Genomic DNA, 16,271 nt, shown 5'->3' with positions numbered 1-16,271 from the left:
TGATATTTCATAATTTAATTGTATAATATATACAGTATTTTCTGTGGATCAACTTGTTATATTTGAAACATAACATTTAAACAAATGTTTTCAATGTACAGATGAACCTGGTAAGCCAGGACGACCAGAAATCAAGAATTGGGACAAGGACTTTGTGGATCTTGAATGGTCACCCCCGAAGGACGATGGTGGTGCACCAATAGAGAGATACATTGTGCAGATGAGGGACAAAGATGGCAGACAGTGGGTGGATGCAGCAAAGACTATTGGTGATCGACCAGCAGCTAGGGTCACCGATGGCATTCAGGAAGGTCACGAGTACGAATTCAGGGTAGTCGCTGTAAACAAAGCTGGTCCTGGTGAACCTAGTGATGTCTCCAAGAGCGTCGTTGCTAAACCACGTTTCTGTAAGCTACCTAGTAGACTAAGAACCATTTTCATAATTGAGCAAATTAATTCATTATGTTTTATATTTTTTTTTTTCAGTGGCTCCACACATTGACCGAAAGAATCTTCATAAGAAGGTCATGAGAGTTGGTCAGATGCTGAGGATGGAAGCAGATATAAAAGGTGAGCCTGCTCCAGTTGTCACCTGGAAGTTAGGAGAATCTGTCCTGAAGAGCATGGACCGACTTAAAATTGAAAATGAGGAATATCACACAACGTTCATTCTCAATAAACTGCTTCGTACTGATTCTGGCACTTACACTGTTATTGCCAAGAATGATAGTGGAGTTGACCAAGTCGAAGTTGAACTCCAGGTACTTGTTTTGCTCAACTTAATACAAATTTAATTCTTTTAAAGAATTAGTTAACAGTTTTAGGTAATTATTTATATCTCAGAAACACTATACTCACTGTTTCAATTTTTATTTTAGGTCCTCAGCAAGCCTAGCAGACCAAAAGGTCCATTGGAAGTGTCTGACGTTACAGCTCAAGGTTGCAAGTTGAAATGGGATAAACCTGATGATGATGGTGGTGAACCAGTTGACCATTACGTAATCGAAAGAATGGACGTGGATACTGGAAGATGGGTACCATGTGCCACTAGCAAAACTCCAGAAGCTGACGTCACTGGTCTCAACGAGGGTAAAGATTATCTCTTCAGGGTCAAAGCAGTGAACTCCGAGGGCGAATCTGAGCCATTGGAAACTTCCATCCCTACAACTGCTAAGAATCCATTCGGTAAGAGTGTAACAGAATTATTAATATTAATAATATCAAAGGAATAAAATAACGAAGAACATAATTATTTCCAGCTGAGCCTGATGCACCAGGCAAACCAGATTTGAAAGACTGGAGCAAGAACCATGTAGACCTGAAGTGGAAAGCCCCGAAGAACGACGGAGGTGCACCAATAGAGAAATATATCATAGAAAAGAAGGATCAATATGGAAAATGGCAGAAAGCAGCTGAAGTACCAGGAAGCAAAACAGATGCCAGAGTACAAGACCTTGTCGAGGGTCAAAAATACCAATTCAGGGTAAAGGCAGTGAACAAAGCAGGTCACAGCAAACCAAGTGAAGCTAGCGACTCGTTGATTGCCAAAGACAGATACGCACCACCCAAGATCGACCGTACCAATCTCAAAGACATTACAATCAAGGCAGGAAACCATGTCCGATTGGATGTCAAGGTTACTGGAGAACCACCTCCAACGAAGACTTGGTACCTGAACAAAGCCAAGCTGGAAACCCAAGGAGCCCTTACCATCGATGTGGAGGACTATAAGACCAAATTTGTCATCTCATCGACCACTCGTGCTCACAGTGGTACCTTGACCTTGAAAGCAGAGAACAGCTCTGGCAAGGACGAAGCATCCATAGAGATTTTGGTATTGGACAAACCTGCCAAGCCAGAAGGACCATTGAAAGTATCTGATGTTCACAAGGAGGGCTGCACGCTCAAATGGAATCCACCATTGGACGATGGTGGTTCTCCACTAGATCATTATGTCGTTGAGAAGATGGATACTGAAACTGGAAGATGGATACCAGTTGGAAGGACTAAGGAGCCTGGTATGGCCATTGAGAATTTGGTACCAGGACAGGAGTACAAGTTCAGAGTTGCTGCTGTCAATGCTGAAGGAGAGTCAGAACCTTTGGAAACTGATTATGGCATTGTAGCTAAAAATCCATTTGGTGAGTCCTTTGGGCTTTTCTGGACATCACAATTAGATGAATATAGAAAAAATTGTATTAAATTCGTTATAGTTTATATTCTATTGTGATAGTTATTAATAGATGAATTCCAATGATTCGGATGAAACTAATGATGTAAATGTTTTCAGATGAACCTGGTCCACCTGGTCGCCCAGAGGCAGCTGATTGGGATAAGGATCACATAGACCTGAGATGGACTCCACCGATGAAGGACGGTGGATCTCCAATCACTGGCTACGTCGTTGAAAAACGTGAGAAAGGAACACCCAAATGGATCAAAGCCTTCGAGACCAGCGGTCCTGAATGCAAGGGTCGTGCGGATAACCTTGACGAAGGAGTCGAATATGAATTCAGAGTCAAGGCTGTTAACGCTGCAGGGCCTGGTGAACCTTCAGATGTCAGCAAACCAATCACAGCCAAGAGTCGTAGATGTAAGCGATATTTTTATTTGATTTGCTTTAGTAGCTTGACGAATATTATAAAAACTGACTCCAAATTACCAAAGTTTAAATTTTGGTAAATTATTTCAAGAGGTTACATCTCAAAATAATATTGTTCCAAAGAAAATTTATTATTAACGATTTAATATTTAAATTCAGTCTACAATTGTGAAATAATGAAAGCAGATTTGAAACAAAGCAATGTTTTTTACAGTACCACCGAGAATCGATAGAAAGAATCTACGTAATATCACAGTACGAGAAAACGAAGCGTTCAACTTTGACGTTAAAATTATTGGTGAACCTCCGCCAGACGTCACGTGGCTCATAAATAACAAGAGCATCACACAGACGACACATCGTAGAATACAAAATGTTCCATACAACAGTAAATTCTTCAACGACAAACCTGAAAGAAAGGACAGTGGAACATACAAAATTACTGCCATCAACCAGCATGGATCTGATACTGCTGAAGTTGAAGTCACTGTTGTCTGTAAGTAAAATTACTCCAAATTTTTGTTTCGACAAAAAATTCAATAATGATATTAAAATTATAATAATTATCTCTTTCAATTATTTGCAAGTATATAATTCTTGTCTATGTTATTTATATTATTAATATTAAAAATTATATTTTTAATATTAGCTAAACCTGGCAAGCCAGAAGGACCCTTGGAAGTATCTGATATTCACAAGGATGGCTGCACTCTAAAATGGAAGAAGCCCAAGGACGATGGTGGCGAACCGATCGAAGGTTACCTTGTGGAGAAATTCGATCCAGAAACTGGTGTCTGGCTACCAGTTGGTAAGACCACTGGACCCGAGATGAAAGTGGAGGATTTGACACCTGGACACGAGTACAAATTCAGGGTTAAGGCTCTCAATAAAGAAGGAGAATCCGAGCCTCTTGAAACATTTGGTACCATTGTTGCTAAAGATCCTTTCAGTAAGTTGAAAACAAATTACTCTCATATTATTAAAAATATTTAACAGATATATAATCTCTCTTAAGCGATTATTGTATTGGCTTATAATAATGATTATTGGAATGATTTTTTTAGCTGTACCAAGTCCACCTGGAGCACCAGAGCCAGTAGACTGGACAGCCAATCAAGTGGAGTTAGCCTGGAAAGAGCCAGTCAGCGATGGTGGATCACCAATCACTGGTTACATAATTGAAAAGAAAGACAAATACAGCACAATGTGGGAGAAAGCTCTGGAAACTGATACTCCTGTGAAACAAGCGTTAGTGCATGGTCTCATTGAAGGAAATGACTACCTCTTCAGGGTCATTGCTGTCAACAAAGCTGGTCAATCAGAACCTGGAGATGCTAGCAAGACTTTTACTGCCAAACCAAGATTCTGTAAGTTCCAATTAAGAAAAAAACAGAATCTAATTCCATTCAAATTTATTAATATAATTCTTTTCAAATCTGAAAATTTAAATTTTAAGATTAAATCCAAACTTGTTCTATTTCAATTTTAATAATTTTAATTCAACAAATATAATCTTACCATAGTATACTATTTTACTCTCGCGCTTAAATAATTTTACAAAATTCTTAAAATTATAAATTACCTTTAAAATATTTAATCTAAAAAATTCTGATCAGTACGTTAAATTTCTCGAATGCTTAATTAATCTTTAACAATGTCTAAGTCGATGTGTCATTGGCAATTAATCAAGATCCTTGGCCTGTTAATGCCCAATGACATATTGGCGCCTTGGGTATGAAATGAACGCAGAAAAATAAATTAGCTTTTCGTTAGTAATTGGATATTCGCCAACTCTGATGACTAGTAATAATTTTCAATTGCAAACATTTCAATTAAAATGTACACAAACAATAATTTAAACCTCTGTAATCTAATAGAAACATGATCAAAGAACTAAAGATATATTTGAAAGTCGAATTATAATAGTTAAATCGTATAATAATAACTATAAACCTCCAATAAAATAAATGGAGTATCAACTTGAAAATAAAATAGTGAACGAGGGAATTGCGCAAACTGATTGACCGGGATTTTTTACAGTGGCACCCAAGATCGACAGACGCAACCTCCGCGATGTGACGTTGTCAGCTGGCTCGATGCTGAAATTCGACGCGAATGTGATAGGCGAGCCAGCGCCAAGGATCGAATGGCGCTACGGGGCGATCCCATTGCAGTCTGATCGCAGAATTCAAATTGACAACTCGGACAACAGCACTAAATTCAGCATCCGGCCGGTTACGAGGGACGACAGTGGGGATTACACAGTCAGTGCAAGTAACACTTCGGGTAGGGACTCCGTGACAGTGCAGGTGACCGTTACGGACAAGCCTAAGCCACCGGAAGGACCTCTTCAAGTATCCGACGTCCACAAGGAAGGTTGCAAACTTGCATGGAAGAGACCGCTAGATGACGGCGGCACTCCCATCGAGTACTATCAGGTCGACAAGATGGACCCTGAAACTGGCTGCTGGGTACCCTGCGGAAGATCCACCGAGCCTAGTAAGATCTTTTTTCCTTTTTAATCACAATTACACTTGTAAATTTTTTATTGTAATAATTAATCAACATGCACGCTAATTAAAATTTTTGTACTATTCAGATCTGGAGGTAGCTGGCTTGATACCAGGAAAGGAATACCTGTTCAGAGTGGCTGCAGTGAATGCCGAAGGAGAATCAAAGCCTCTGGTTGCTGAAGAAACTATACTTGCTAAGAATCCATTTGGTAAGTTTGAAACTAAGAAAATTAAAACTTTGTTTTTGTAATTTTACTGTATAGTTTTTTTAAGACTGTTTTATTAATCTTAAGATTATTATGAAGAATAATTTTTTATTTATATTTTTTTAGTGAAAGAAGTTTTAAGATATTAAAAGTCAATGTTTTTGCAGATGAACCAGGAAAACCAGGAAACGTGCAAGCTACTGATTGGGACAGTGACCATGTAGATCTGAGGTGGTCACCACCAGAGACCGATGGAGGTTCTCCAATCACGAGTTACGTGATCGAGAAGAAGGACAAATATGGGCAGTGGGAGAAAGCTGCTGAAGTGCCGGGTGATATGACCTTCGGCACAGTGCCAGATCTGATCGAAGGTCAACCCTATGAGTTCCGCGTGCGAGCTGTTAATAAAGCGGGACCAGGTGAACCTTCAGACGCTACACCGACTATCATAGCCAAGCCCAGAAATCAAGCACCAAGGATCGACCGTACTAATCTTAATGATGTCAAGATCAAGGCTGGCCAGAGCTTTGGTTTCGATGTCAAGGTCACTGGAGAACCAGCCCCAGATACCAGATGGCAGTTGTCTGGTCGGGAGGTCAGGCCCTCTGATCGAATCAAGGTTAAACATGTGGATTACAATACAGTTTTGAACGTGAGATCAGCAGTGAGAGCAGATTCTGGAAAATACGCTATCATCGCTGAGAACATCAACGGTAGAGACGAGGCTTTCGTGAAGGTCACTGTCCTAGACAAACCAAGTCCACCTCAAGGACCACTCAGAGCCTCTGACATCCATGCCGAGGGCTGTAAGCTGTCCTGGAAACCTCCTGAAGATGATGGAGGTCAACCCATCGATAAATACATCATTGAGAAGCTCGACGAGGCTTCAGGTCGTTGGGTACCAGCTGGAGAGGCTGAAGGTCACGAGACCACTGCTAATGTTGAAGGACTCACCCCTGGACACAAGTACAAATTCAGGGTTAGGGCTGTAAATAAACAAGGCAAATCTGAACCACTCACTGCTGCTCAAAGCATCGAAGCTAAGAATCCGTTTGGTAAGTTATTATTTTTGATCATTTTATTAAATTGGTTATTTCATATTTCGATAGTTATGATTGTTGAATTTAAATACTTTGTAATAGTGCAATCTTCTCTAAATGCCTATTTTGAAGTTAGATTATTTAACTACTGTATATATTTACTTCGTGAATTTATTCAGACATACATTTTTGTAATTGCAGATGAGCCTGGCAAACCAGGAACACCAACTATTGAAGATTATGATGTCGACTTTGTGGAATTGAAATGGAACAGGCCATTGGAGGATGGTGGATCCCCGATCACAGGTTATGTCATCGAGAGGAGGGACAAGTACAGCCCAACCTGGGAAAAATGCGCCGAGGTTGATGGTGACGTGACTTCTGGCAAAGTCAATGACCTTGTCGAAGGTCAGCAGTACGAATTCCGTGTACGGGCAGTGAACAAGGCAGGGCCTGGTGAACCATCGGACGCCTCAAAATCCCACATTGCTCGTCCAAAGAACCGTAAGCTATACTTTCTCTTGTTTTTCAATCTTATTCGATGACCTTGAAAATAACAAAGGTTGTTTCTCTTCTAGTACCACCAAAGATAGACAGAAATTACATGCTGGACGTGAAGGTAAGAGCAGGTGGCTATTTCGATTTCGACGTACCTGTGACTGGTGAGCCGCCACCAACGAAAGAATGGACCCTGAAGGGCGACACGATCGTCGGAGATGACCGTGTTAAGATTACTAATGAGGATTACAACACGAAGGTCCGTGTGATGGAGGCCAGACGCTCCGATTCCGGCGTCTACACGCTTTCGGCAAGAAATGTCAATGGTAGAGATTCTGCGACATTGACGGTGAACGTCCTTGACGTGCCAGGACCACCGGAAGGCCCACTGAAGACGGACAACGTTACAAAGAATGGATGCGATCTCAAATGGAGAACACCAAGGGACGATGGTGGCTGCGAGATTTTGTATTACCAAGTCGAGAAAATGGATACCGAGAATATGCGTTGGGTACCAGTAGCGGAGGCTCAGGGAACCAACGCTCACGTGGACCATCTTATCGAAGGTCACGATTATCAATTCAGAGTCCGTGCAGTCAACAAGCAGGGAGAATCTATTCCACTTCTAGGAATGGATACCATCACTGCCAAGGACCCATACAGCAGACCTGATAAACCTGGAACACCTATAGCTACTAACTGGGACAAGGATCATGTTGACCTTGAATGGACACCACCGAAGAAGGATGGTGGATCCCCGATTACCAGTTACATCATTGAGAAAAAGCCCAAATTTGGACAATGGGAGAAGGCCGTTGAAATACCTGGTGACAAGACCAGTGGTACCGTCCCTGACCTTACCGAAGGTCAAGAATACGAATTCAGAGTCATCGCGGTGAACAAGGGAGGTCCAGGTGACCCATCCGACGCTTCACTTCCGGTCATTGCCAAACCAAGATTCCTTGCTCCCATATTTGACGCCTCCAACCTCAATGACATCACGGTTAAAGCAGGAAACAAGATCCTGTACACGATACCATTCGAGGCATCACCTAAACCTCACGTTGCCTGGAGTTTGGATGGACGAAGAATCCTTGAGGATGACAGACACGAGATGTACACGACGAATACCGAGACTAGCTTTGAAATTCCGTTCTCCGTACGTGAGGACACAGGTCGTTACACTTTGACCTTGACCAACGATTATGGCAAATTCAGTGGCAGTGGAAGGGTAACAGTTTTGGACAAACCATCCCCACCTGAGGCACCATTAGTCGTGAGCAACGTGTCCAAGGAGAATTGTCACCTGGCTTGGAGTCATCCCAAGGACGACGGTGGTAGCCCAATTCTTCATTACATCATTGAAAAAATGGATCTTTCCAGAGGAACCTGGTCAGATGCTGGTATGAGTATGGTCCTTAGTCACGAGGTAGCTAGACTGGTACATAGAAAGGAGTACCTCTTCAGGGTAAAGGCTGTAAACATAATTGGGGAGTCCGAACCACTGGAGACCAGCAAGAGCATCATAGCTAAGAACGAATTCGACGAACCTGATGCACCTGGAAGGCCACAAATTACAGATTGGGATAAGGATCACGTGGACCTCACTTGGCCAGCACCGAAGAACGACGGTGGTACACCTTTGACCGGTTACATCGTACAAAAGAAAGAAAAAGGCAGTCCTTACTGGATCAACGCCATTCACGTTCCTCCAACACAGACAAATATTACTGTCCCTGACCTTACTGAGGGTCAAGAATACGAGTTCAGGGTCATCGCTGTCAATGCAGCTGGACAATCGGAACCATCCGAACCTAGTGATCTTGTAACTGCTAAACCAAGATATTTAGCACCGAAGATCAAGACTCCCTTGCAGGATATTCGTATCAAGGCTGGTCTCATCTTCCATGTGGACATTGACTTCATTGGTGAACCAACTCCAGAGGTCACTTGGACAATTGGTAGCAATAATCTTGAAACCACAGACAGAACAACAGTTACATCAATAGGTTACCACACAATCGTGCATACTGTCAATGCTAAAAGATCAGATTCTGGACTTTACCATCTGTTGCTGAAGAATAGCAGTGGTATCGATGAAGGTAGTTTCCAAGTTATCGTCCTTGACAGACCAGGACCACCAGAAGGTCCATTGACCTATGAGGAAATCACCAGTCAGTCAGTTACATTATCCTGGAAGCCACCCAATGACAACGGTGGTAGCGAAATCACAGGTTACGTAATTGAAAAACGTGATTTGACCCATGGAGGAGGCTGGGTACCAGCTGTAAATCACGTAAATCCTAGATACAACCATGCTACAGTCCCAAGATTGCTCGAGGGTACCAAATACGAATTCAGGGTCTGCGCGGAGAACCTTCAAGGTCGCTCGGATCCTCTGAATACGGATCGCCCAGTGGTGGCCAAGAATCAGTTCCAGGCCCCAGGTCAACCTGGCAAACCAGAGTGTGTGGATGCTGACAAGGATCACATTAAAATTCACTGGACTCCTCCAATCAGCAATGGAGGATCCAAGATCATTGGTTATGATGTGGAACGAAGGGACAGAGCGACCGGTCGCTGGCTGAAATTGAACCAGGAACCCGTTAAGGGTCCAGAGTACTACGATGATCGTGTAACTGAAGGTCACCAATACGAATATAGAGTAGCAGCTGTCAACGCAGCAGGAGCTGGAAAACCAAGCGACGTATCATCGGTATTCATAGCCAAACCCATGAAAGAAAAACCTAAACTCTTCTTGGATCACCTGATAGGAAGAAAGATCAAGGTCAGAGCTGGAGAACCGATAAACGTGAATATTCCATTAGCTGGAGCACCTACTCCAACCATAGAATGGACGAAGAATGCAACGAAACTACTAGAGACTCTGCGTATATCGACAGAAACGAAGAGTGACCGTACTCAACTGTTGATTGAAAAATCTGTAAGAGATGACAGTGGAAAGTACACCATTACAGCTACCAATGAACATGGCAGCGATTCTGCTGATATTGAGGTCATCGTTGTGGACAAACCAGGACCACCCAGAGGACCACTCCAATACACAGCAACAACCCAGGAAACTGTTTCCTTGTCCTGGAACAAACCAGACGACGATGGTGGATCAGACATCACTAACTACATCGTGGAGATCTCGGATTATGCTACTGACAATTGGCGACAGGTACCAGGATACTGTCCAACTACCAATTTCACTGCCAAAGGACTCACCGAGGGCAGAAAGTACGAATTCAGAGTACGTGCTGAAAATATGTACGGTGTCTCTGAACCACTGGATGGCAAACCAGTCGTCGCAAAAAGTCCATTCGATCCTCCGGATGCACCAAGTCAACCGGAAATCCTTGGTTACACTCCCAACAGCTGCAGCCTCACCTGGAATCCTCCAATCATCACCGGAGGAAAGCCAATCACTGGATATTATATCGAGAAAAGAGAACGTGGTGGGGAATGGCTCAAGGTTAACAATTATCCATCACCGAACACGACCTTCGTGGTACAGGATCTTCACGAGGGCTCCAAATACGAGTTCAGGGTATTGGCTGTAAACGAGGCTGGGCCTGGAAAACCAAGCAAACCAACGGAACCAATCATAGCAGGTTATCAACGATTACGTCCGGATGCACCGGAACCACCGAAGGCAGACAGAATTACCAAGGACTCAGTGACCCTAAGTTGGAGACCACGCGGCGATGGTGGAGCCAAGATCAAGGGCTATATCATTCAGAAGAAGGCAAAGGGAGACTCGGATTGGTCTGATGTTAATACAGCTCTGATACCAAGCACGATTTACACAGTTCCAAAATTGATAGAAGGCGAAGAGTACACCTTCAGGGTCATCGCTGTCAACGAAGTGGGTAATAGTGAGCCTAGCAGACCTAGCAATCCTGTGGTTATCGAGGAACAGCCCAACAAACCTGTTATGGATCTCGGTGGTGTCAGAGACATCACTGTCAGGGCTGGTGAAGACTTCTCTATTCATGTTCCTTACGTTGGATTCCCGAAACCTGTCGCTACCTGGTTGGCCAACGACGTGGTCCTGGATGACTCCGATAGCAGAATTCACCAGCAATTGGCTGATGATTATGCTAGCTTAGTAGTGAAGAATTCCAAGAGAACCGACGGTGGTCAGTACAGATTACAATTGAGAAACTCCTCTGGTTATGATACTGCTACTGTAAACGTCAAAGTCCTCGATCGTCCTAGCCCGCCTCAGAACTTGAGAGCAGACGAATTCGCTGGAGATGCTCTTACTCTCTTCTGGAATCCTCCGAAGGACAATGGAGGAGCAGATATCACCAACTACGTTATCGAAAAACGAGAACCACGTGGTTCCTGGTCGAAGATCAGTAGTTACGTTACCACACCTTTCGTCAGGGTTCGCAATCTTCAGATCGGATCATTGTACGAATTTAGAGTCATGGCGGAGAACCAGTATGGAACTTCGGACCCAGCGACCACCAGCGAACCTATCAAGGCCAGACATCCATTCGATCCACCTGGAGCTCCAGGAATTCCAAGATCCGTGGAGACAACCGAAGACAGTATCACCATCAACTGGACCAGACCAAGACACGATGGTGGGTCACCCATTATCGGTTACGTCATTGAAAAACGTCTCATTAATGAAGACAAATGGGTCAAGGCCACTCCTTCTTTGGTCAATGATCTCACACTCAAGGTCACTGGACTGATAGAGAACCACGATTATGAGTTCAGAGTTGCTGCTTTGAACGCCGCAGGTCAGGGACCATTTAGTGGTAGCTCCGATACCATCAGAGCCTGTGCACCACCATTCGCCCCTAAGATCACTAGTGACCTCAGCATCCGCGACATGACGGTAATTGCTGGCGAACCGTTTACCATCACAGTTCCTTACTACGCTAATCCCAGGCCCAAACCCAGCTGGACGATCAATGGAGAAGATGTTCTCACAGGTGACAGAATTAAATTCGAAACAACTGATATCGCATCCCAATTCATCAACAAGAAGGCCAAGAGGTCCGATACTGGTACCTACACAATTTATCTCAGCAATACAATTGGAAGCGACTCAGCTTGCTGCAAGGTCTTGGTCGTCGACAAACCATCGCCACCTCAAGGACCACTGGACATCTCCGACATCACGCCAGAAACCTGTGCTCTGTCCTGGAAGCCACCGTTCGATGATGGTGGTTCCCCTATCACAAATTACGTTGTTGAGAAGCTGGAGCCTGCTGGCTACTGGGTAAAACTCAGCAGCTTCGTCAGGAACACACACTATGACGTAATTGGCCTCGAACCGAACAAGAAATATAACTTCAGGATCAGAGCAGAGAACCAATATGGAGTTTCCGAACCTCTGGCAGCGGACGAGCCAATCACAGCCAAATTCCCATTCACTGTACCAGATCCACCGGGTCAACCAAGGGTCACCGACTGGGACACTTCGAATGCTACCTTGATATGGACCAGACCACTGTCGGACGGTGGGTCTAGAGTTCAAGGTTATAAGATCGAATTCAGAGAACCTGCGGATGATGCTCAATGGCGAGTGGCCAACGATTATCTCGTCAAAGATACCACCTACATCATCTATGGTCTTGGAGCTGGGCATGAGTACGAGTTCAGGGTACGAGCTAAAAACGCAGCTGGATTCAGTAAACCCAGTCCACCTTCAGCTCCCTTCAAACTAAAGAGCAAATTCAATGTCCCATCTCCTCCTGGTACTCCTCATGTCATCAAGGTTGGCAAGAACTACGTTGACCTCAAGTGGGAGGCTCCAGTATCCGATGGTGGCAGCCGCATCACCGGTTACGTCATAGAGAAACGGGAAGTCGGAAGTGCCTTCTGGCACAAGTGCAATGACTATAACGTCACAGATACCGAATACTGCGTTCTCAACCTGATAGAACGAGGAGACTACGAATTCCGTGTCTTCGCCGTGAACGCAGCTGGAAGATCCGAGCCAAGTTCCTGCACGACACCGGTGAAGGTCTGCGAAGTAGAAGGTGGCGAGAAACCCGACTTCATCCGGACTTTACCGATCAGCCAAATAGTACCACTTGGTAAAATGTTGGTATTCGAGTGCGAAGCCACAGGTAAGCCAATACCGACTCCCAGGTGGTTGAAGAATGGAAAGGAAATTACCTTAGGCGGAAGGTTCCACGCGGAGAGCGTTGATGGAATTTACAGACTCATCATCTCCGAAGTCACCGATTCTGACAATGGTGACTTCAGCTGTCAAGTGTCCAATCCACTTGGAATTGCAACTACAACAGCCCGTTTGAAGATAGGAACTCCACCGAGGATCGAGAGAATGCCTGGAGACGTGTATTTGGCTGAGAGAGATAATACGAAGATCAAGATCTATTACAGTGGAGACCAGCCAATGGAAGTGACCTTGAAGAAGGATGGAAGAAAGATTGATGAAACGACGCACATCAAGTACACTGTGTTCGATGAGTACCTCATCATTTTCATCAAGGACATCCAAAAGGACGACGCAGGAGTATATGACCTTTCGATATCCAACGACAGTGGTAGCGTGAGTGGATCCTTCGAGATCTTCATCACTGGTCTACCAGGACCACCAATTGGACCACTGGAAGTTTCTGCAATTGATAAGCACAACTGCCACCTCACCTGGCATCCACCCAAAGACAATGGTGGTCTCAAGGTCACTCATTACGTGGTAGAACGCAAGGACATCAGCCACACTCACTGGATTACGATCTCGTCCTTCTGCAAGGACACTAACTTTACAGTTCAAGGACTTACTGAAGGCCAAGAGTACCTCTTTAGGGTGATGGCAGTTAACGATAATGGAATAGGACCACCACTGGAAGGTATTAATCCAATCAAGGCCAAAGCACCCTTCGATCCACCTGGACCACCTGGTACCCCGGTTGTTACTCAGGTTGGAGGTGACTTTGTTCATCTCTCCTGGGACAAGCCAGAGAGCGATGGTGGGGCCAGAATTCAAGGTTACTGGATTGACAAGCGAGAAGTCGGAGGTCAAGCCTGGCAGAGAGTCAACCCGATCATTTGTCTGGCTACTCAGATCACTGCTAGTAATCTGATCGAAGATAGACAGTACGAATTCAGAGTCTTCGCCCAGAACGACGCTGGTTGTGGTCCAGAGTCCAAGGCTTCCACATCAGTCACCATCAAGGATCCTGATGCTGCTAAGGCTCCAGAAATCATCAGACCTCTCCACAATGTCAATTGTGTGCAGAACCACAACGCCCAATTCCAATGTATCATCAAGGGCATACCAAACCCAACCATCACCTGGTTCAAGGGAGCCAGGGAACTAGTAAATGGTTGCAGGTACAACATCTATTCGGAGGGTGACACTCATAACTTGATAATCAACGACGTATTCGGCGAGGATGCAGACCAGTACTTCTGTAGAGCATCCAATAAGGTTGGAGTAAAATCCACAAAGGGCGAACTCTTCATCAAGACTCCTCCCAAACTGAACGTACCACCAAGATTCAGGGATACTGCCTACTTCGATAAGGGTGTCAACGTGGTCGTCAAGATACCCTTCACTGGACATCCTAAGCCAAAGATCACATGGGTCAGGGAAGGTGAAGTCATCGAGTCTGGAGGTCATTACGCCGAAGAGACCAAGGAGAGACACGCAGTCCTCACCATCCGTGATGGCAGCAAACTGGATTCTGGTCCATACAGGATTACAGCAGAAAACGAGCTGGGCCAGGACTCAGCCATCATCAAGATTCAGATCAGCGACCGTCCAGACCCACCAAGGTTCCCACAAATCGACAACATTGGCCACGACTCATTGGCCCTCACATGGAAGCCCCCAGTTTGGGACGGTGGTAGCAACATTACTAATTATGTCGTAGAGAAGAGAGAATATCCTATGACCAGCTGGATCAGAGCTGGAAATACGAGATTCTGCACAATGGCTGTGACAAACTTGAGTGCTGGTTGTCAGTACGACTTCAGGGTTTGTGCGGAGAACGTCTATGGAAGGTCGGATCCTAGCGAGGTGACGCCATTGATAACCACCAAGGGATCCATTAAGAGGGAGTTCAAACAGAAGGAGTATAAGGTTGACAGCTCTGGCAAGAAGATTCGTGGAAGCAGCGACGAAAAGGTCAGCAACTACGACCAGTTTGTCTTCGACGTCTATAGCAAATACGTCCCTCAACCTGTCGAGATCAAGCACACCTCTGTTTACGACAAGTACGACATCCTCGAAGAGATTGGTACCGGAGCATTCGGTGTGGTCCATCGATGCAGAGAAAGGTCAACTGGCAACATTTTCGCTGCTAAATTCATCCCTGTATCTCACGTCATGGAGAAGGAGCTGATCAGAAAAGAAATCGACATTATGAATCAACTTCATCATCAGAAACTTATCAATCTCCACGATGCTTTTGAAGATGATGACGAAATGGTCCTCATCTTTGAATTGTAAGTTACGCTTCTTTTATTCTCTTATGCTCAGGTTGTACATACTTTTCATCGCTGTCTTCTGCTTTTAATGTACTGTCTCTTATTTTGCTATCATTTTTATTATTTCTTATGACCACGTGACCACTTTTGGCACTAATACTCAAGCTGGTTCGCTAGTTCCCCAGTGTAAGATCATTTCAGCTTCTTTTATTAGTTTATCCTCTTCTCTCTGCAGCTTGTCCGGAGGTGAGCTCTTTGAAAGAATCACTGCTGAAGGTTACACCATGTCAGAAGCTGAGGTCATCAATTACATGAGGCAGATTTGCGAGGGTGTAAAACACATGCACGAGAAGAATATCATTCATCTGGGTAAGTCATAGTTTTTAGTCAATGTTTATTTTATCATTTAGTTTTATTAAGAAGTTATTACTAAATTTCATCGATTGTTAATCCTCATTAGATATCAAGCCTGAGAACATCATGTGCCAGACTCGTAACAGCACAAATGTGAAATTAATTGACTTTGGTCTGGCTACAAAACTGGATCCAAATGAAGTGGTCAAGATCAGCACTGGAACAGCTGAATTTGCAGCACCAGAAATTGTAGAACGTGAACCAGTTGGGTTCTACACAGATATGTGGGCTTGTGGTGTCCTGGCATACGTTCTGTAAGTAACGGAAAATAATTATATAGGATCGTTAAATTATTATTTTATTCTTACGAAAATTAAATTCTTTCAGTTTAAGTGGTCTTTCACCATTCGCTGGTGATAATGATATCGAGACCCTGAAGAACGTTAAAGCTTGCGACTGGGACTTTGACGAGGAAGCATTCAGGGATGTCTCGGACGAAGGCAAAGATTTTATTAGAAGATTACTGATCAAGAATAAAGAGTAAGTTCAAAATAGTAATTACAAACAGAAATTATCACAGTTTTATGTAAGAATCAATAACTATTTTTATAATAATCCTTTAGCTTTGTAA

At 44.0% G+C, this 16,271-nt stretch overlaps 1 protein-coding gene across 1 annotated transcript in view; it reads left to right on the top strand.

Annotated features, from left to right (window-relative positions):
• The window catches only part of bent (projectin protein bent), a 72,487-nt gene that overhangs the window by 50,565 nt on the left and 5,651 nt on the right, over positions 1–16,271 (top strand). Inside the window, exons 95-110 of the mRNA XM_066732450.1 lie at positions 102–407; positions 487–761; positions 879–1,185; positions 1,260–2,141; positions 2,291–2,593; positions 2,817–3,098; positions 3,252–3,551; positions 3,667–3,969; positions 4,643–5,101; positions 5,202–5,324; positions 5,489–6,376; positions 6,563–6,865; positions 6,940–15,304; positions 15,522–15,655; positions 15,747–15,954; positions 16,028–16,180. Coding sequence (XP_066588547.1) covers positions 102–407; positions 487–761; positions 879–1,185; positions 1,260–2,141; positions 2,291–2,593; positions 2,817–3,098; positions 3,252–3,551; positions 3,667–3,969; positions 4,643–5,101; positions 5,202–5,324; positions 5,489–6,376; positions 6,563–6,865; positions 6,940–15,304; positions 15,522–15,655; positions 15,747–15,954; positions 16,028–16,180 — 13,591 coding nt within the window. The remainder of the gene's footprint in view (positions 1–101; positions 408–486; positions 762–878; positions 1,186–1,259; positions 2,142–2,290; positions 2,594–2,816; positions 3,099–3,251; positions 3,552–3,666; positions 3,970–4,642; positions 5,102–5,201; positions 5,325–5,488; positions 6,377–6,562; positions 6,866–6,939; positions 15,305–15,521; positions 15,656–15,746; positions 15,955–16,027; positions 16,181–16,271) is intronic.

This window comes from Prorops nasuta, unplaced genomic scaffold, assembly GCF_024137725.1.
Source record: "Prorops nasuta isolate Cenicafe-Biocafe unplaced genomic scaffold, Cenicafe_Pnas_1.2 PNAS00010, whole genome shotgun sequence".
Lineage (NCBI taxonomy): Eukaryota > Metazoa > Arthropoda > Insecta > Hymenoptera > Bethylidae > Prorops > Prorops nasuta.
The sequence above is the reverse complement of the archived record's forward strand: the minus strand, read 5'-3'. Positions and strand labels throughout refer to the sequence as shown.